Source organism: Grampus griseus, assembly GCF_964374135.1.
Source record: "Grampus griseus genome assembly, chromosome: 15".
In the NCBI taxonomy this organism is placed as follows: Eukaryota; Metazoa; Chordata; class Mammalia; order Artiodactyla; family Delphinidae; genus Grampus; species Grampus griseus.
In genome coordinates this window covers 57,775,543-57,795,959 of record NC_139009.1, presented here as the reverse complement: position 1 = coordinate 57,795,959, position 20,417 = coordinate 57,775,543, and the positions used below count along the sequence as shown (strand labels likewise).

The window sequence follows — 20,417 nt, the reverse complement described above, 5'->3', positions numbered from 1 at the left end:
TTGTTTGTTTCTCGATTAAAGAACTTATCATATTAAATTGCAAATCCTTGGAGTACTTGTCTGTTTCTCATGTATTATATCTTTGTGTTCCTTGGACTTAGCAAACGTAGTTACTTCGAGTCCATATCAGTCTCTGCGGTTCTGCTTGCCTTCCAGCCTTGTGCTATAGACTCTCATGGGCCAGAGCCTGTCCTGAATCTTGATCCAGTTGAGTGGGCTATTTCTAGATCCCCTTCTCCAGGTCTGCTCTTGTGGAGTTAGCGCCGCTCTAAAGAGGCCTTTGACTTTTGCCCTGCCTGGTTCACTGGTTGTGGTCTCTCATCTGGTAGATTTGGTCCTCTTAATTCAGGCTCAAGCTCCCCGTGCTCCTTGGATATGCACATTGGATTGCTGGTCATCCTCTCTGGAGGCCTACCCTCCAACCAGCTGGGTGCCCCTATTCTAATCCTACCTCATTCTGGCTCCCTTCCTCTCCTACCAGCAGGTACAATCATGGGCTCAGTGTGACCCTTGATTGAGTCCATTCATTCACTCATTCAGTCACCAGCTATCTACTGAGTAATGACTATGTTCAGGCATTATGCCAGGTGCTGGGTTGCCATAGTGAATGAGACAGTCTGTTTTTCCTCTAGGAGTATATGGGCTACACTGTGCATGAGAGAGAATGACTCTTTTTTTTTATTTTTAAAATAAAAAAAATTATTTTTTTAATTAAAGTAATTTTAAATTGAAGTATAGTTGATTTACAATTTTGTGGAAGTTTTAGGTGTACAGCACAGTGATTCAGTTTATATATATATATATATATATATATATATATATATATATATATATATACACACATATGTATGTGTATATATATACATTCCTTTTCACAGTCTTTTCCCTTATAGGTCATTACAACATCTTGAGTTTAGTTCCCTGTGCTACAGTAGGTCCTTGTTGGTTATCTATTTTTTTTTTTTTTTCTGCGGTACGCGGGCCTCTCACTGCCGTGGCCTCTCCCGCCGCGGAGCACAGGCTCTGGACGCGCAGGCCCAGCGGCCACGGCTCACGGGCCCAGACGCTCCGCGGCATGTGGGATCTTCCCGGACCGGGGCATGAACCCGTGTCCCCTGCATCGGCAGGCGGACTCCCAACCACTGCACCACCAGGGAAGCCCCTCTTTTTTTTCTTTAAATATTGTGATTCTCCACCCTGGAAACCAACACAAATCGAATCCTAATCATAGTTAATAGGGAGAAGCATCAGCTGGGCCTCACTGTTACACACCAGGTGATCAAGGGTGTGGAGTGTACATCCTAGGAGAGTAGTTGCCAACCTGAGAAATGGCCCTCAATTAGAAGGCACCAGAAATTGATACAAAATGGGAGGAAAGGAAGAAAACAATCATGGTTCCTGGGAAGGACCATGGACAGACTAGGCTCATAGCCATATCTAGACCTTGCTCACGTTGGTTTCTCTTTAGGGGAGGGCCCCTTCCCACTTCTTACCTGTTCTTATCATTTTTCAAATCACCTGTTGGGTTTTATGGCCTCCATGAAGCCCTTGTGACTCTTTCTGGATTCACCCCTTCTTCTCCTCTCTGAAATCCCATAGCATTTATACACCTGGCTTCCACAATCTTGGTCTTTGTTACATACTCTTTTATGTGCTTGTTGGACTCATTTCCCAAGCTGGATTTTAAGCTCCTTAGGGACAGCGACTTGTAAAATGTAAATGGAGCACTGGAGACACAGGAGGAGTTTGAGAAATACTTGTTGAATGATTCTCTGATTTTTGTACACCTTGGGTGGGAAATTATAGAATTTTAAGGTACTTATCCAGAAGAAGACAACCTTTCATGAAAAGTTCCTTAAGGTCCTAAATTTACTTGCTTTGTTCTCAAAAGGACAAACTTCTTTTTTTCTGTTTCCCTTAGAGCAGCACCATATTAGTGACTTTCTCAACCTATTGCTAGAGTTGGAGAAGAAAAAGGAGTTCAGTGAAGACTCTAGAGGTGGGAAGTGTTTAATATGCCGGAAAGAGAGGGCTTTGGATGTTTGACCATTTTCTATAGTCATGGAGCTCAACAAAGTTTACCATTAGTATAGGAATCTTTTAGCTCTTGGATGGAAAAATCTCTTTCCTGTAAAACTTCATGGAATTTCTGCTCCTGGCAGAGGCAACAGTTATTCATTGCAGATCTTGGACACGGTTGTCCAAATGGGCACCAAATAAAGCAAGAAAAAAAGAGGCTCAATTACATATTTTAAAATTATTTTTGGTTCCAGGTGATGGACTGGGCAGGCTGAGACTGGTACTGACAAGTCTAACCCTTTACTCAGACCCAGGGGATAGTTTTTGATCTAAAAACCTTGTCCTCCAAACAGGCTGCCCAGGAAACAAAGGCAAGTCCAAGACCTTACTTCATATTCTGGATTACCACACACTCCACCTGCATCTCTATTTTGCCCAGTGATGGCTTTAGTCTTTTTAATTTGAGCTTCTGTGTAGGACCTGTTGGAGATTGGGATTGAATATTTGAATATAGGTCCTCTTCTCTGGATGGTTTTGGCTTGTCTGCCCCCTTTCAATCACCTGGGCTTGGTCGAGTGACAAACATGTACTCATAGGAATACATCTTGGGTCAGTCCCTTTTGTTCTAAGGGACTCTGAAGTGAGAAGCGGACTCTCTGGGAAGAATCTCCAATTAGGTCAGTAATTTTGACTAAGCTTCCACTATAATAACAATTAACATTTATTGAGCACTTACTACTGGTCAGGCCTTCCGCCAAGCACTCTACATAATCATTTCATTTAATACTCACAATACTGCTAAGACATGTAAATTATTACTTTTCTAATTTTACAGATTAGGAAATCGAGGCACCTAGGAGCTAAATAACTCCGTCTAAGTTGCAAAACTGGTCGACAGCAAAACTGATCTCCCAAATCCCCCTCTGCCTCAAATCTCCCCTTTCAGTCTTCTTCCTGTCAACTGAGGGCAACTCCATCCTTTCAATTACTTAGGCCAAAGCCCTTGGGGTCATTTTTAAAAAAATTTTTTTATTAAAGTATAGTTGATTTACAATGTTGTGTTAGTTTCTGGTGTACAGCACAGTGATTCAGTATCATATCTATCTATCTATCTATCTTCTTTTTCATATTCTTTTCCATTATGATTTATTATAGGATATTGAATTTAGTTCCCTGCACTATACAGTAGGACCTTGTTATTTATCTATTTTATATACAGTAGTTTGTATCTGCTAATCCCAAACTCCTAATTTACCCCTCCCACACCCTTTCCCCTTTGGTAACCATAAATTTGTTTTCTATGTCTGTGAGTCTGTTTCTGTTTTGTAAGTAAATTCATTTGTACCAGATTTTAGATTCCACATATAAGTGATATCATATGGTATCTGTCTTTTTCTTTCTGACTTCCTTCACTTAGTATGATAATCTCTAGGTCCATCCATGTTGCTGCAAATGGTATTACTTCATTCTTTTTACAGCTGAGTAATATTCCATTGTGTGTATATATATATATATATATATATATATATATATATATATATCACTTCTTCTTTATCCATTCATCTCTTGATGGACATTTAGGTTGCTTCCATGTCTTGACTATTGTAAATAGTGCTGCGCTGAACATTGGGGTGCATGTATCTTTTCGAAGTATGGTTTTCTCCAGGTATATACCCGGGAGTGGGATTGCTGGATCATATGGCGACTCTATTTTTAGTTCTTTACGGAATCTCCATACTGTTTTCCATAGTGGCTGCACCTTGGGGCCATTCTTGATTCCTCTCCTCTCAAGCCCTATGTCTAATGCTTTGGGAAATAAGTTAGCTTTGCCTTTAAGACACATCTGAGTCTGACCTCTTCTCTCATTGCCACTGCTCCCTTCTGAGTCAAGCCACCATCATCACTTTTGCCTGAAATATTGCCGTAACCCTGCTAACTAGTCATGGTTCTTCCATCCTTGTCTTCCCACGGGCTGTTCCAGCAGCCGAGTGATCTTTCAAGTGTAAGTCAGATTGCGTTGTGCCTCTGCAAAGGCTGAAGTTCTCATAAGACCCTCCACTCTCCATCCCATAACCTCACCGCCTACTGCTCGCCTCACTCACTCTCTCCCAGTGACTGACCACTTTCTTCCTTGTACACACCAGGCGACCCTGGTTTGTGTGCTCTGAGCACTGGGGCTCAGTGTTTGGCGTGTTCTTTCCCCAGGTGCCTCACAGTTAACTTCAAAGTCTCTATTCAGATGCCACCTTCTCAATGTATCTCTATTTAAAATTTGAACTCACTCAAGCAGTACCTCTTACTCTGCTCTATTTTTTCTATAGCCTATATTATTTCTTAACATAGTGTGCGATTCATTTGTTACGTCCATTGTTCACTGTCTGCCTTCTCTCCCCGCATCCCTGCGAGATAAGAGATTTTTGTCTTGTTGTGTCCTGATGTATCCCGAGCACCCAGGGCAGTGCCTATCTGGCACATTGTCCATAATCAGTGAATACTTGTTGAATAAATGAGTGAATGGACCTGGATCTCAAATCTTAGGGTGCTTATAATTTTGTTGTAGACACACAGCATCCTCAAGCGACAGGGCAATAATGCAGAAGACGTTATGAGGTGGTACCAGTCAAGGGTCAGTTGAACAGAAAACCTAGTGACTTGCACTCAGATGAAGGAGATGGGAGACGTAAGTGCAGGTTGGAGTGAGCTGGGAAGACATAAGAGGGACTTTACCAGGAGTTCTTTTCCTTTTGGGGTACATTAGTGGGGACACCCTTTCTTCTTGGTTTAGAGGTCCAGAACTTAAATTTGTAGTCCTGCTTCTGCCACACCACACGCTTGGCCCCAAGATATTTCCCCTTCCCACCTCCCTGCCCTCGCGGCCTCGGGGCATAGCTGTTTCTCTGGTCTGGTCAGACATAATGAGAAATACAGGCCCAAACTGTTGGATCATTCAAAAGCAGGGAGGAATCTGGAATGGAGTTATTAGATTTGGGGTATTTTAATCATTTCCTGCAGGTTGGCAGTTTCCAAAAGGGTCAATTTCTAAAAGAATCAGGCAGGGTACGCTTGGAGAAAGTTCACTGCTCTTGAATCCAGTTTTCATATTTGGTCTCCAGATTTGACATTCCACTGAGGCATGCCTGAGACACAGACATTTCTCAGTGGTGACATGTCTCTGTGACAACCCTAGTCTCTTACTTTGGTCCAGTAAAACTTTTCCATTGTCTGTACCCATTGCACTGGCTTACCCTGCTTTCAAGAAAACTGGTTGGTTCCTAACATAGGATGGAAAGTGTGTGTGTGTGTGTGTGTGTGTGTGTGTGTGTGTGTGTGTGTGTAGGGGAAGGCAGGGGAGCTGGGAGGGTGTGCTGTCCATTGTGAGGCCTGGTCTCCTGCTCATCTGTGAGACAACTCATTTTTCCCTTGTCTGGCTCCAGTGCCTGTCTGCTCTCTCTCGTCCACCTGGATGGTGTGAAGGACACAAACCCCAGTCACCGAGGGGTTCTAACGACATGCCCTCCAAAGGCCAGCCAGGAAGTGACCATGGTATCTGCCTAAGCTGACCATCCGGCCAAAACACATTTGTCTCTAGAGCGAGCTCATGGGAAAAGCGCACTTGGTTATAGAAACTGAATATTCAGACAAAGATTCTTTCAGAAATGTTCATATTAGGGGTTGAGACTTGTATATGAGCTAACCAAGTCCCGACTGCCCTCTGACGGGCTGGGCTCCAAGACACTGACCGTGGGAGCAACTACACGGGCTGAAGGGTTCCCAGCCATAGCTGCACAGAAGACCCTCCCAAGGGGGCCCTGAATCCACCAAAGCTGGGACCCACTCCAGAGACTTTGTTTCAATTGGTCTGGCATGAGGTCAGGGCACCCATATTTTTTAAAAGCTCTCCAGGTGATCTTATGTGTAGTCAGAGATGAATGTTACCTGCCACGAAGGATCCAGAGATGGGGCATCTGAGGAGCTGGTAGAGGATACAGTCCACACTCTGCCTCACAACCCCTATGTCATAGGGCCCCTCCCTGCTTCTTTCCTATTTCATGAATTTTCCATTTTCTCCTGGATTATTTCCACAATCATATCAACAAGCTGCAATTTCTTCCATTCTGAATAAAAGCTTCTCTTTATACTCCACTTCTTCCTTCAGTTATTGCCCCATTTTCTTGCTTCCTTTTAGAGGAGAAACTCCCTAAGATGTGTTTCCTATATATACCGTCCAATTTTTTTCTATGCATTTTCTCCCAGACCCAGTCCATCCAGGCATCCCCACTCAATACTGCACAGACCCTGGTCCCAGCTTGCCATCTGGTTGTGAAAGTGCGTCCAGGTCTCACCCTCAGTAACAGAAATGGGGAACCCGGGGAAGTACAGGCATTCTTGATACACTCGTGATACGTGTACAGCCCCCGATGCAGCCCACGGCTGGCCTAGCAGTGCCAGGGTCAAAGTTCAATGAACAGAAGGCAGAACTGGTAAAAGAAACTTGCCAGGGAGACGGTAATGCCAATGAAGTTCTCAGTAAAGGGAAAGGTGATGACTTACACAGTGTGTGGTGGTGATGATGACAGAACTGGAGATGAAGGAGAGGCCGTCATTCATGCTGACCTGAAGCGCGGCTTTCCTGCAATGACATGGGAACCAAGGATACTCAGCATGTGGGCAAGGAGCAAGGGGCCGAGAGCAGGACACACAGGTCCCCCGAGGGCTCTGCTCTGAACTACCCATGGGACTGTAGTCTCTTCCTCTGGGGGCCTGAGCTGTCTCATTTGTAAAATGTGGAGGATGGTCTCCAGGGCCCATCCACCTCTAACATTCTAGAGAGATGTCTGGATACACCTGGCTGGTGTATCAAGGCAGCGTATCCAGCCCTTCTTACATTGTGGAGAATTGCATTGAATGGGCAGAGCCTGCTCCCATTTAATTGACTTGTCCCATTGTAGTACGAAGAAGTATTCTTAAAAGATGGTTCAAATCAGTGGGGGATAAACTGGTCAAGCTAGAAACTCTATTGTTATCTGGACTCTCAGTGAGCAGATTCTGATGGCCATGGTTTTGTTGCTACCCAGCCAACTCACAGAGGTACAGCAGTAAATGAACTAATTTGCCTTCTATTTCCTCCCATCTATAAGATGCTCACTGAAGCGCAAGCTTGCATTCTGCAGCATGGACACGGGGCTAGTTTGTGGAATCAGTGGTATCACAGGTTGAGGTCAGGCAACCAGAGTTGGAAGCTTTGTAATTTGAACAAATGACTGAAAGCAGAATTCAGATGAGCAAGTTTCGCATTCTTCCTTAAAGCCTCCGTTCTGTCTTCAGCCTATTATAGATGTGTTTACAGAGAGGCTAGTTTGTGCTCTTTCACAAACATCGCCTCTCTGTTTCCCCGCATATTTCTTTTCTTGCTCAGGGTGCTAATTCTCTCCCTCCTCTTGAATATTTTGATCTCATCTCATCAGCATTTACTATAACTGCACCATCGCAAGATTTTCTCCATAAATTAGTTCAGGGAACCTCGGGCCGCCTGGCTGAATACATGGTGCTCTGGAGAGACACTGAGGAAGGAACACTGCACGTGGCCTCAGAGGGGTCTGAACGTGGGGTCTTGAACCAGTCGTGGACCCACTTATCCTTTTTGAGCTTCCTTTCTGAGTTTCTTTATCTCTAAGAAAGGATATAATCATCTAGAAGGGCAATTATGATGACAGGGTGAGGTTATGATATGAGAGTGCTTTGGGAAGCATGAGAGCTTTCTAGAAATGTAGCTGTGATTAAGCCAGACAGACCTTGTTTTGAACCCATACTCTTCCACTTATTGCTGTGTGACCTTCGGGAAAGCTACTTAAATTCTCTCAGCTACAGATTTCACATCTGTAAAACTGGGATGGTGTGTGTCTGGTTCATGGGGCTCTTGGGAGGATAAAGGGAGGTACCCTTTGTGAAATGTTTACCCTGGTGTCTGGCTCACTGCAAAGCATCGGCACCATTACCATTATGTGGAGGAGTCTAGAGAAAGGCTCCATAATGACAATGAAGAGAGACTCTTTCTCCTCCTTTTGTCCCCTCTACCTCCTTTCTCCTCCCTGGCTGTGGGGTTTAGCTGCTGGTGGAAACTTACATGCCAACTTCCTTTAAGATAGGCGCTGGACACAGCAAATAAGTATCTTCCACAGTGAAGGGCTTCTCATCTGTAAAAAGGAAGTCACTGGATTAAGAGGAGTGAGGCAAGTTTATAATTTCATATCCAGTGCTTCCTACAGACCATCAACCAAGTCCTGGGAGACACTGGAAAAGCAGTAATGTTTTGAAATATAAACTCATCTTAAGCTGTAAAATCCACTAGAGTGAACTCAAGGTCTTCTGCCTGAATACCACTCGTCTCTGATCCTGTATGTCCAGTGGAGTCAAGCAGTGAGCAAATAGAGGGTGAGTTCTTACCATAGACCAGGCATCCTTGAGGGGAAATGAGAAGGTAATAGACTGATACTTGGGGAGTATCAGGTCTAAGTCTAGTTTGAGAGAGAAGCCATAGTCACGGGAAAAGTTTGCTGACTCAGCTATTGGCTATTGTTTACAATAGCCAAGACCCAGAAGCAACCTAAGTGTCCATCTACAGATGAATGGGTAAAGAAAATAGGGCATATATATATAGAATGGAATACTATTTAGCCACAAAAAGTGGAAATCTTGCCACTTGTGACAACTTGGGTAGACCTTGATGGCATTATGCTAAGTAAAACAAGTCAGACAGTCAAAGACAAATACCGTATAATCTCACTTATATGTGGAATCTAAAAAAGAAAAAAAACACAACTCATAGATACAGAGAACAGATTGGTAGTTGCCAGGGGCAGGGGCCGGGGGTGGGGTGCGTGAAATGGGTGAGATGGTCAAAAGGTACAAACTTCCAGGTATAAAATAAATAAGTCATGGGGATGTAATGTACAGCATGATTTGGAAGTTTTTAAGAATGAATCTTAAAAGTTCTTTTCATATGAAAAAAATTATAACTATGTGTGGTGATGGATGTCAACTAGATTTATTGTGGTGATCATTTCGCAATATATACAAATATTGAATCGTTATGTTGTACACCTGAGACTAATATAATGTTATACGTCAATTATATCTCAATTAAAAAAAAGTTTGCTGACAGATACAAGTAGCTAAGCCAAAATACGGTTTGGCTTCAGAAGACAGAGTAGCCTCCTTTAGGTGGGTGACACGATGAGGTCACAGGGAATACAAAACATGAACTGCGCTTCAGCGGAGAGATGGGGAAGAGGCATTCTTGGTGGGAGGAATGGCATCAGCAAAGACAGAGCAAACAGAAGGGTTGTCCCGGGGTAGGACGTAAGGAGGATTTGAAAAGATCAGTATAGGAAAATGTGTGCTCCAAGTTCTTCGAGTTAAGACTGAGGGATTTGGACCTAGGCCTATGATTGGCTATGAAAAGAGCTTTGGAGGTTTTTGGAGAAAAACTTGGAGTGATGATTTTGGAAGTTTTAGCAAATGTAGCTGTGAAAGATGGATTAGAGTGGGGGGAATCTGGAGGTGGAGGAGTTCTTTTTCTTATCCTAATGGATGTCCGGGGAAAAGCTTAAGCAGTTTTAATCTTGAACTCCTTCAAAACTTCACTGTGTCCCAGATTCTGGGGCCAGAAGCAGGGCTGAGAAGTTACTACGCTCAGCATATGGTAGTCATTCCTTCATGACTCAACATTTACTGGGTGCATGCTCTGTTCAAAAGATTGTGGTAGGACCTGTACGTGATATGAAGATGAATAATATGTGTTCCTTTAATCAAGCTGTGAATACAAATACCTAGAAGACAGAAAGGAAGCCTTTCCATATGTAATGGAAGGATGCCATGCTGTTGTTGGTACGTGATATGAAACTGATGTCTCTAATGATATTTGAATGTGGGCCACTAAACACTTGCCTGAGTGGAGATGAGGAAGCCTCATACCCTCCATGCCTGGATTTAAGGACCAGAGCCACATGGGATGGGAGTTGGAGGACACATCTGAGTTCTAAGCACTGTGTCTCCATGGAAGGAGGATGAAGAGGATGGCCAATTACAGTCTCCCCTGATGTCTCGGGAGAACTTCAAGTGGTGAAAAGTTAGGGAGGTTATTTCAGGTCATTCACTCATTCACTCAACAAATATTTATTCAAGGCCTACTATGAGCTAGAGACACAGGCTTTGAGAAGAGAAACAGTCTCTGCTTTTCATGACACTGCAGGGGAGATAGTTATTAAACACATTCAGTTATTTTTGAAGAAGTAAAAATATTACTTTGGTACGCGGGCCTCTCACTGTTGGGGCCTCTCCCGTTGCGGAGCACAGGCTCCGGACGCGCAGGCTCAGCGGCCATGGCTCACGGGCCCAGCCGCTCTGCGGCATGTGGGATCTTCCCGGACTGGGGCACGAACCCGTGTCCCCTGCATCAGCAGGTGGACTCTCAACCACTGCGCCACCAGGGAAGCCCCATTTTTTAAATCTTAGTCTTTAGTACAAGACTTTTTTTTAATTGAAGGAGAGTGGATCTACCATACTATATTAATTTCAGGTGTGTAACATAGTGATTCAATATTTTTATATATTATACTCCATTTAAAGTTATTACAAAATAATGGCTATATTTCCCTGTGCTGTACAACATATCCTTGTTGCTTATTTAAACATATTCATTTTTATTAAAAAACATATTCTCTTGAATGTCTACCATGTGCCAGGCATTGTGCTAGGCCTGGAAGTGAACACAACAAACGAAGCACTGCAGTTTTTTTTTCGTTTAATGGCCACTGTTTTAGTTATCTATTGGATTTAGGGAATGTGGGCAGGCCTTATGCCCTGGGGACATCAGACATTGAACTTAGCTAATAATAAGTGGCATTTATTTCCTGTTATTCCTTGGGTGTGTAGCCTAAGGAGAAGGGATAGTTAGCAGAACAAAATGCAGGCACTCAGGCCCTCCAGGCAAATGCCACCCACTACATCAAAACTTCATTTAGAATTCTAATAAGAATGAGTACCCCTGGGCTTCCCTGGTGGCACAGTGGTTGAGAGTCTGCCTGCTGATGCAGGGGACACAGGTTCGTGCCCCAGTCCGGGAAGATCCCACATGTCGCGGAGCGGCTGGGCCCATGAGCCATGGCTGCTGAGCCTGCGCGTCTAGAGCCTGTGCTCTGCAACAGGAGAGGCCACAACAGTGAGAGGCCCGCGTACCACAAAAAAAAAAAAAAAAAAGAATGAGTACCCCTGTTTGAGTGAGGTGAACAGAGAAAATGAGGGAGGGCTTCACATAGGAAATAACATGAACGTTGGGTTTTGATGGGTGAATAGGAGTTCTTGAGGAAGAGAGTTCATGAGGAAAGCACAACAAAGCAGAAAAAATGCTGTTATTACACAAATTACTATTTAATTAAATTATCATGAGCACAAAGAAGGAAAAGCAGGGGGCTTGCTCTCATATGGGAAGTCAGGAAATATTTCCCTGAGGAAAGGCTCTGTGAGCTGAGACCTAAGGCTGGGTGGAGAGGAGATGGGGTGGGAGAGCACTGGAGCTGCATAGATCCTGGAGCAGGAAGGAGCCCAGGTCTTCCGGGAGCTAACAGAAGGCTGACAAGGCTGTTGAATTTCAGTGAGACAGTGGCTCAAAATGAGGCTAGAAAAGGCAGCAGGACCAGATGACCAAGGCCTTGCGGGTCATGGTGGGGCTTTTGGGACTTTTCCTAAATGTAACAGGAAGCTACTGGAGGTTCCCCTCATATTTAGAACGAGCACTGGCAGATTATGGAATGTTGCCAGAATAGTGAGTGTATGTTGAGTACAGTCATGAAGCTTATGAGGACAGTGGCAGATCACACAGTGCCTGAACCGAGCATTATTGTCTTCAAGATGTTTTCCCATCTACGATGGCAATAACGACAGTGAGACTAGCTGGGGCATGTGTGTCGGTGCTCTCAAGGACATCATACACATCACGTCATCTAGTGTAACCTTCTAGCAGTGCTATCAGGGAAGGATGTCATTCCCTTCATTTAACAGACGTAGGTGGAGACACTTGCCCAGCGTTACACAGGGGAGCTTGGATCAGCACCCGGGCAGTCTGGCTGCCACCTCTTGATGACAGGCATGCTTGATCTCCTCTCACTACAACCTTACGAACCAAGGCAAGGCAGGGCTCACTGGGCTCATTTTCCAGATGCAAAATGGAGGCTCAGAGAGGCCACAGTAACCCCTGATTGCACAGCGTGTCAGAGGCAAAGCCAGGACTAGAACTGGATTCTCCAGTATTCTCACCAAGAGCCTCCCTGTTCCAGGAAAGGCTCGTATTAGAGGATAAACCAAACTCGGGACAGGCGTGGCTGATGACAACCTATATTTACTTTCTCTTGGTGCTGCAAATGCTCTAGTAATACTTGGGAGTGCAGATCCCTGCCCACGGAGCCCGCCCACGGAGTCACAGGCCGGCCACGGCGCGGCCACAGGAGGCCTCGTGACTCCTGACTGCATTCTGCGGGCGGAGCTGAAGGGGGCGCGCCGCAGCCACGCACCGGGGCCCAGGCTCCCTCCCGGGCTCTCTCTCTGAGCAGCTCCTCTCCTCCCTACATCGCAACAGGAAAGGGAGGGAGAGCCCGAGGTTGGCTCGGTTAGCCTAGGTCAGGTGGACCGCTTCTCACTTGCCCCCTCCTTTCATTTTCCTTTCCTGCCTGGGAGAGCAGCTATTTCTGGAGCAAAGCAGACGAGACCCTCGCTGGGAGGACGGAGGAGACGCGGCCGAGGCCGTAGCACCAGCTCGACACGGCCTCCCATCAGTTCCTCAGCCTCCCAGGCTGTGGGCCTGCTCTGGGGAGCTGGCATTTTCGGGTCTGAGAGGGACTGTTTGGTTTGGAGCGTGTTCCACTTTACCACAAAAATGAGTGACTTTTTTCCCCCTCTTTCTCTCTAAACAAAGGAGGGCCATTTGGTTTCCATAACTTTCATCATTCTGACTCTTTCCTGGAACATCCACTTGGGAAGCAGGGCCCAAAGCCTTCCTCCTCGGCTGGGCCACGTTTGGCTCGGGGGCCATGCCAACCTCATGGCCACCTCTGCCAAAGCCAGTGGTGTGGTGACATTTATGGGGTCATCATCGTCTGGAGGGCCTCAGTCCTCTGTCCACCGGTGGCCATTACACTGCTCGTTAGCACTGGGTGGGCGAGGAAAATGGACGCCGGGAGCTGGGAGGAAATTAGGGAGGGGCGGGAGTTCGAAACTAGACCTTCAGGGAATTTTTAGATGATCTATAAATATCAATGTCCTTGCCTTTTGCCAAAGGTAGTTCCGAATTCAGTGTATACCTACGACATAGGTGAATCCAAAGCATCTGTCTTACAAGAGTCTGATAATCGAACACAGCTTGATTTAAATCAGGATCTGGGGATCAACGAGTGTCCTTACACCAAAACACCAGACACCCAGGCTTGGGATCTCAGCATCCCTGAGGATGAGGACAAGGGGCACAGGGCCCGGTAGACTCCAGAGTCAAACAGATGCAGGTTCATATCCCAGGTCCTCTTACTAGTGTGTGACTGGGGACAAGTTCCTCGGCTGTGAACGTGATGCTATCATTGTGCGGGGTGGTGTGGGGAGTGAGAGAAAGTGCGTGGAAGTATGTTACTGGGCACTTAATGAACATTTACTAAACGTTACTCCACATTAGTACACGGGTATCCAAGCCTTTGAAACAGACAGTGAATGTGTGGTTTAAAATCAGAGGAACTGAAAATTAAACATTTCAAAATGTCTAATTGCTTGATTACATTGTTCTGTCAAACATCTTTTTAGGCATTAGTGATAGGGATAGAATAGAATAATTAAATAGTTAGTTAGAAATCCTACTAGGGTATTGAAGATAGAAAGGGAATTTTAAGGGAGTCTGGGAGCCTGTTGTAAGCTACTGACCACTCAAGAAAAGAATCCAGTAACCTAGCAACAATCTACACTATCTTGAAGGAAGACCAGGCACATTCAAGCCACAAACCCTGAAAGTTAAAACACAAGACAATAGATATGGAGTCTGAATCTTGTTACTCGAAGTCAAGCGGTTAATGGTCTTTGAAGAGTAGCATTTTTGCATGTGGCCAAGAAAGGCTGAAAGGGGAAAGAAACTAGGTGAAAGGGGACATTATACGGAAACCTGAAATGAATTACCATATTTTAGTATATGTCACCACCCTTTTGCTAATATACATATGATTTAAATAGCTCCATAACAGTTCTGGTTAAACCATATAGAGTAAGGAGGTACTAATGATGTAAATAAGGAAGGTTTTTTGCGGTACACGGGCCTCTCACTGTTGTGGCCTCTCCTGTTGCGGAGCGCAGGCTCTGGACACGCAGGCTCAGCGGCCATGGCTCACGGGCCCAGCCGCTCCGCGGCACGTGGGATCGTCCCGGACGGGGACAAGAACCCGTGTCCCCTGCATCGGCAGGCGGACTCTCAACCACTGTGCCACCAGGGAAGCCCCCCACTATTTCTTTGATTATAAAAATGTAGCCCTCTTTGTTCTCAGGGCTGCACTCCCTTGCCTGCCCACCTGTGTCTCTCACAAGCCCCCAGTGCTAATAAACTCACTCTTTGCCTGCCACTTTGCCTCACGCTGAATTCTTTCTGCGACGAGACAAAAGAACCTCAGCTTCAGTAAGTCCTGACGCCAGGTGAGCAGTTTCAATTAAAAGACAGTGGGTTCAAGTCACCTCCTAAGTCAGGGATTGTGGGTTCAAATCCCAGTCTGAGTTTTGGCTGGGTTTTGAGCCCCATCCAAGAAGGATTGTGCTCTCATTAGGAATTCCTGGGAAAATGAAATGTTTTAGTGAATGTGTGTGTGTACATATGTACATACACACAGGCTATTATATCTACACGTACACACACATACATCTATATCTACACATACATCTATATGTATCTGTATTTATTCTATACTGATTTTGTGTAACACTATATACCCATGGTCTCATCTGACATTATTATTATTAATTTACAATTTGGGAAACTGAGGCTCAGAGAAGTTGGTTAATTGAGTTAGTATTGCACACTAATAAAAGAGCTGGAAATCGAGCCCAGGTTTTGCTGAAATGACTTGCCCATGGTCAACCCAGCTAGTTTTTTTTTTACAGATATAATTTAAACTAGTTAGCCATTTTATATTGTCATAGTCTCACAGCTAGTCTTATGATGCAGCTTGAAGTATACCAGGAGCTGAGTCTGGCAGTTTCGGAGGCAAACGATCAAGATTCTCCACGGGTGAGGTTGGATAGCAGTAGGAGGCTTGTCTTCCACGAGAGGCAACCAGGGTTGAGAAGCTCTGTGATAAGGTTCCACTGTCTTTAGAGAGACCCTGACCTACTGTAATGAACCCATGTTCCAGAACCATACATGCAAATGTGTACATTCCCAGGTTTTGATCTTGGATCAATGTAATTCTTTTCAGACTGGTGAAGAAGTTCCAGAATTCTTCCCTGCAGTTCATAACTGTCTAATGGATTTGGGATGAAACCAGTATTAAAATTTATTAGCTAATTCAAACACCAATCACAGTGGATTCTTTCACAGGGCTGATTAAATAACTGAAATCCTTTCCAAGTCTTGGCAGTCCTTTCTTGATATAAATATTTATTTCTGGCCAAAAGGACAAGAAAAATAACCCTTAGTCTTATCTAAGGGAGCTTGTTGAAACCCTCCCAAAGCTGATGTAAGCTCCAAAGAAGAGTTTACATTCCTACTGTGACAAAATAGTGGAGGTTAGGGACTGAATGAGCTCACCCTGCCCTTTCTCCACATCTCCCCTGGGTCTAGGGAGATTTTTGGGGCACCCCTGAGCCAAGTATAACTGTTCAGCACCAAATTATCAGCTGGTTGGGGAATGTGTCTCTGAATTAAGACAGAACAGACAAGCTAGAGTTAGAATGAATGTTTCTACCTTTTCACCGACTTGAACAGTAACCAGCTTTTTAAAAAGTTCGACTTTTAAGATACTGTGCAGAAACCTGAAATAAAATGGTACTCAGTAGGACTCCAAGTTGATGAAATTCAAGTTGGCTTGAGCTTTCTGGGGTCCTAGCCAGAAAGGAGGTGGTCGATTACTCTACGGGGACTCCTGCAATGAAAATTCACACACATGGGGGTCTTACTGCGAAGCTAAGTGGGATTCCATGGCTTAGAGTAGAAAGAAGCTAACATTTATCAGGCATGTCCTATGTGTCAGCCCCCAGGCTGGAAGGTTTTCATAGATGGCTGAGATCACAAGCCCAAGGATTCTTTTGCTAGAAGACCTTAAACTCTACGTAAGGGGACCAAGCAGAGATTTTGAAGGTGCAGAGGGTGGCTTCTACTTGGAAAGGCTGAACAGTGGTTCTGAGGTCAGAGCAATGAGAAACAAGAGTCGGCACAGAATGGGAAGAGCCGGTAGTGAAGCACAGGTGGGTGAGGCCAAGTTGGGAACAATCCTCAGAACATACACGTCCGCTGTAACATCCTCTCAGGCCCAGCTGAAGCCAGAGGGGTGCCTTTAATATGGCAGAACCAAGCTGGCCACCATCGTTTTCCTCAGACACGACCCACACCTATCTATCCATTCGCTAGCCTGGAGTTGTTGCAAGGTTTCCTTGGAAGCCCTCACTGGCTAGTTGCTATGATATCAGGTGATGAGCTTGGTCAGCAGGCTCCAGGTAAGTTCCCCGGGCTATACATGATTATTTCCCCAGCTGCTGTGTGTGTAGGTGTCCAGGATAGTCTTTTAGTTTCCCTCCATGTTCTCTGGGGCAGATTAGAGTAGGAACCATGAGCACATTAAGAGCCTGGGCCCTGGAGTCCCATCACAGCTTGCTACCTACTGGCTGTGTAACCCTCTCATAACCCAGAGTTCTCACCTATAAGATGGAATAATACTCATTTCATACTCAGCTCATTTAATGAGATGATATGATTAAATGCTCAACACTTAATAAGCGCTCGACAAACGTCAACTATTACTGCTAAAGTGGGGGTACTTCTGGGCTCATTGCCTGAGGCACCTGTAAACCACGAGATGTGAAGGTGTGTACAAACTGAGTAGGTCTTGCAGAACTTATCTACTGGGTTGTGTCAGGGCTACATGATGTAGGCGTGACAAGAAGAGAGCCATCTATCCTAATAGGATCTCTGGGTGTGTATGTCATGCAGTGATCCTCAAATGGGGGCAGTTTTGTCCTTCAGGGGATAACAGGCAATGTTTGAGACAGTTTTGGTTGTCAAACTGGGGGAGGAGGGCTACTGGCATCTAGTGAGTAGAGATCAGGGATGACACTAAGTATCTTACAACGCACAAGGCATCCCTCTCCCCTTCAACAAAAAATTGTCTGGTCCAAAATGTCGATAGTGCCAAGGTTAGACATCCCGGTATAATGTCTACCATGGCTTTATACCTTTCTTTGGCCCATTGTAGAGAGTTCTGTAGATAGTACTGGGTGGTTCACAGCCCACCCCCGAGAATTCTGGTAGAATGTCCAGAAAAGTTCAGAGGTGTTAAAAGATTATGAGCAGAGGAGGGAGAGGGAGTAACAACTTGAGGGCCGTTGGAAGACGCCTGGCTGGAGTAAGGAAGAGAGTGTTTCTTAGCAAAGTCTTCCATGCAGGCTTTGATGGGTCCAGGTTTGCCTAGTGGTAGGTGGCACCCGAGCCACCCTGCTGGGTGGAGCTTTGCAACTGAAATGGGGGCACTCCAGAAGTGGGATTTAGATCGCTGTTGAGGCTCCAAGCTGACGTGGGTAGGAAGGCTGTAGTCAGAGCACCTCACCTACAAATACCAGTAGAGGACAAAGAGCTGAGTGCAGTCTTAGAAAAAGATAAGTCGGTTAACTTGAGCATTGTGTACACGAGGACCAAGATTACGTCACGGCCCCAGAAGTAAAAGGTGAGGGACCATGCATGCACTTCCAGAGGAGAGCAGGGATGGGAGCCAGCAGCCCTGCTGGTCTCTGGATTGTCTTTTGGGCGCTTACACATTCCCCAGTCCCGCACAAGGCTGGACCTCTGTGGCTCTGGACCCACTAGCTTTCAGAACTGGTCTTTAGCACAGCTAGTTGGACTTCTCAGGATATAAACTGCTTTCTTCTCATATTTACTGCTATTTTCAGTAATTATAAAAGTAATACACAGTGAGTGTGAGAAGTCTGAGAAATACAGAGACGTATATCTCTGGTGATGCAGTAGTTAAGAATCCGCCTGCCAATGCAGGGGACACGGGTTCGACCCCTGGTCTGGGAAGATCCCACTTGCTGCGGAGCAACTAAGCCCGTGCACCACAACTACGGAGCCCACATGCCACAACTACTGAAGCCCATGAGCCTAGAGCCCGTGCTCTGCAACAAGAGAAGCTACCGCAATGAGAAGCCCGAGCACCGCAACGAAGAGTAGTCCCCACTCGCCGTAACTGGAGAAAGCCCGCATGCAGGAACAAAGACCCAACGCAGCCAAAAATAAATAAAGTTTAAAAAAAGAATAGGGCTTCCCTGGTGGCGCAGTGGTTGAGAATCTGCCTGCTAATGCAGGGGACACGGGTTCGAGCCCTGGTCTGGGAGGATCCCACATGCCGCGGAGCAACTAGGCCCGTGAGCCACAACTACTGAGCCTGCGCGTCTGGAGCCTGTGCTCCGCAACAAGAGAGGCCGCCATAGTGAGAGGCCCGCGCACCGCGGTGAAGAGTGGCCCTCGCTTGCCACAACTAGAGAAAACCCTCGCACAGAAACGAAGACGCAACACAGCAAAAATAAATTAATTAATTAATAAACTCCTACCCCCAACATCTTCTTTAAAAAAAAAAAAAAGAATAAAAAGAATGAAAATCCTTGGTAATCCTAACTTCCAGTGATAAACATTGTTAGTGCTATTTCAGAATTTTTCTATGCATATTATTTTTCACATGATTGGAATCATACTACGCATAATGCTGTGGTATTTGGCATCATCTCTATCTAAAGTTAATAGGGACAGATTTAGGTATTGCAAGAAAACCGAATGAAGATAATGGGGCTCGGGGCTCTTGCAAAATATTTCCTCCTCTCAATAAATCTAGACCAAAAAATTCTTGACTGTTGACATTTACAAAACTTACAAATTATCTTCTAAGCAAAGCATCAACTTTTAAAACATTTGTGAGCTTGAGGTAAGAAAAGCGGTGCCCTTGAGACAGCTGTAATTTGCTAAGAAGAAATATATTTTTTAAAGCTTTGTTTTCACTTGGTTGAAGACAATTCAGGATTCATGCACAAGGTATGTGTCTCCTGACATACGAAGTCTTTCAGCTATGCACAGTTAGGTTTGGAAGGGTTTACCTTTGGAATTGGGATTGAGTGGCAAGTCTACTAAAATGGCTAAAGCCTTCCACAGGATCATGGCCATGAACTATGGCAAACGCTGACCGTTCTTAAAGAACACAGACCTATACAGAATCTTAGAGAAGCGGTGGGAAGGAGACCCCAGGCACACACTTGAGTAACAGTGGACGCCACTAAGTTGCTGTGGGATGCAGATTAGGAGACACCTAACCTTCCTTTCCCTCAGCAACACCCAACATTTCCTCTAAGTGAATGTTGAGCAAATATTAAAAGAATGTCAGTTTGAAGGGGGCATAGGTTATTAGCCTGCCTGGGGTTCCCACGAGTCTGGCCCATCTCTATGTTAACCACTCTTTCTTCCACCATCCTACTGTAGTGACAGAGGAGCAGTATGGCATGAGGAAAGACATCATCACAAAAGTCCAGTCATCTGGTGCAGAATAGAGGGGGTGCCAACTTCCTCTCTCAGGACAACAGGGCTGGGATAACAGCAGTTTCAGGGAAGTCCACAAGCAAATCTCTCCTCCAACAAATGCTTCAAAGAAGACCACTGTGTGCCAGAGTCCACAGGCAGCTCACAATTTTCATTTGGAAGCAACTGCACACTTGGTAGAACAGGGGCAAAGTCAAGTTTGACTGTCTTACCAGGCACTGCTGCAGTTAACTTTGGACTGTGTCAACTTGCCCTTGGAAGAAGCTCTTTTGCCCCTGAATGAAAATCTTTACCAGTTAGATACTTCTGGTGGCAACTTCTCTTTTATCCCCACCCCATCCCAGATTCCTGGGGGTTTTATCTGACCAAGCAAAAGTGCAGTAAATTTCCACTTATCTATATTTTTGTCTGGATCTGAAAGATAGAAACATGGACTAACACAGTCTTGGCAGGAGCCACTTCAGAAGCAACTGGGTGAGACCCAAACTCCCTCTGAAAGCAGGGGCAAAAGGGAAACATGGGCAGATACATGAAAAGCCTGTGAAGTTTAAGAAAGAAGGACCATTTGGGGAACCAGAAGAGGTGGCTTCCC

At 45.3% G+C, this 20,417-nt stretch overlaps 1 protein-coding gene across 1 annotated transcript in view; it reads right to left on the bottom strand.

Moving 5' to 3' along the window:
• ANTXR1 (ANTXR cell adhesion molecule 1) overlaps positions 1–20,417 on the bottom strand; it is a 243,880-nt gene that overhangs the window by 119,880 nt on the left and 103,583 nt on the right. Inside the window, exons 11-12 of the mRNA XM_082672424.1 lie at positions 8,144–8,213; positions 6,571–6,649 (exon numbers count right to left, since the gene is read on the bottom strand). Coding sequence (XP_082528550.1) covers positions 6,571–6,649; positions 8,144–8,213 — 149 coding nt within the window. The remainder of the gene's footprint in view (positions 1–6,570; positions 6,650–8,143; positions 8,214–20,417) is intronic.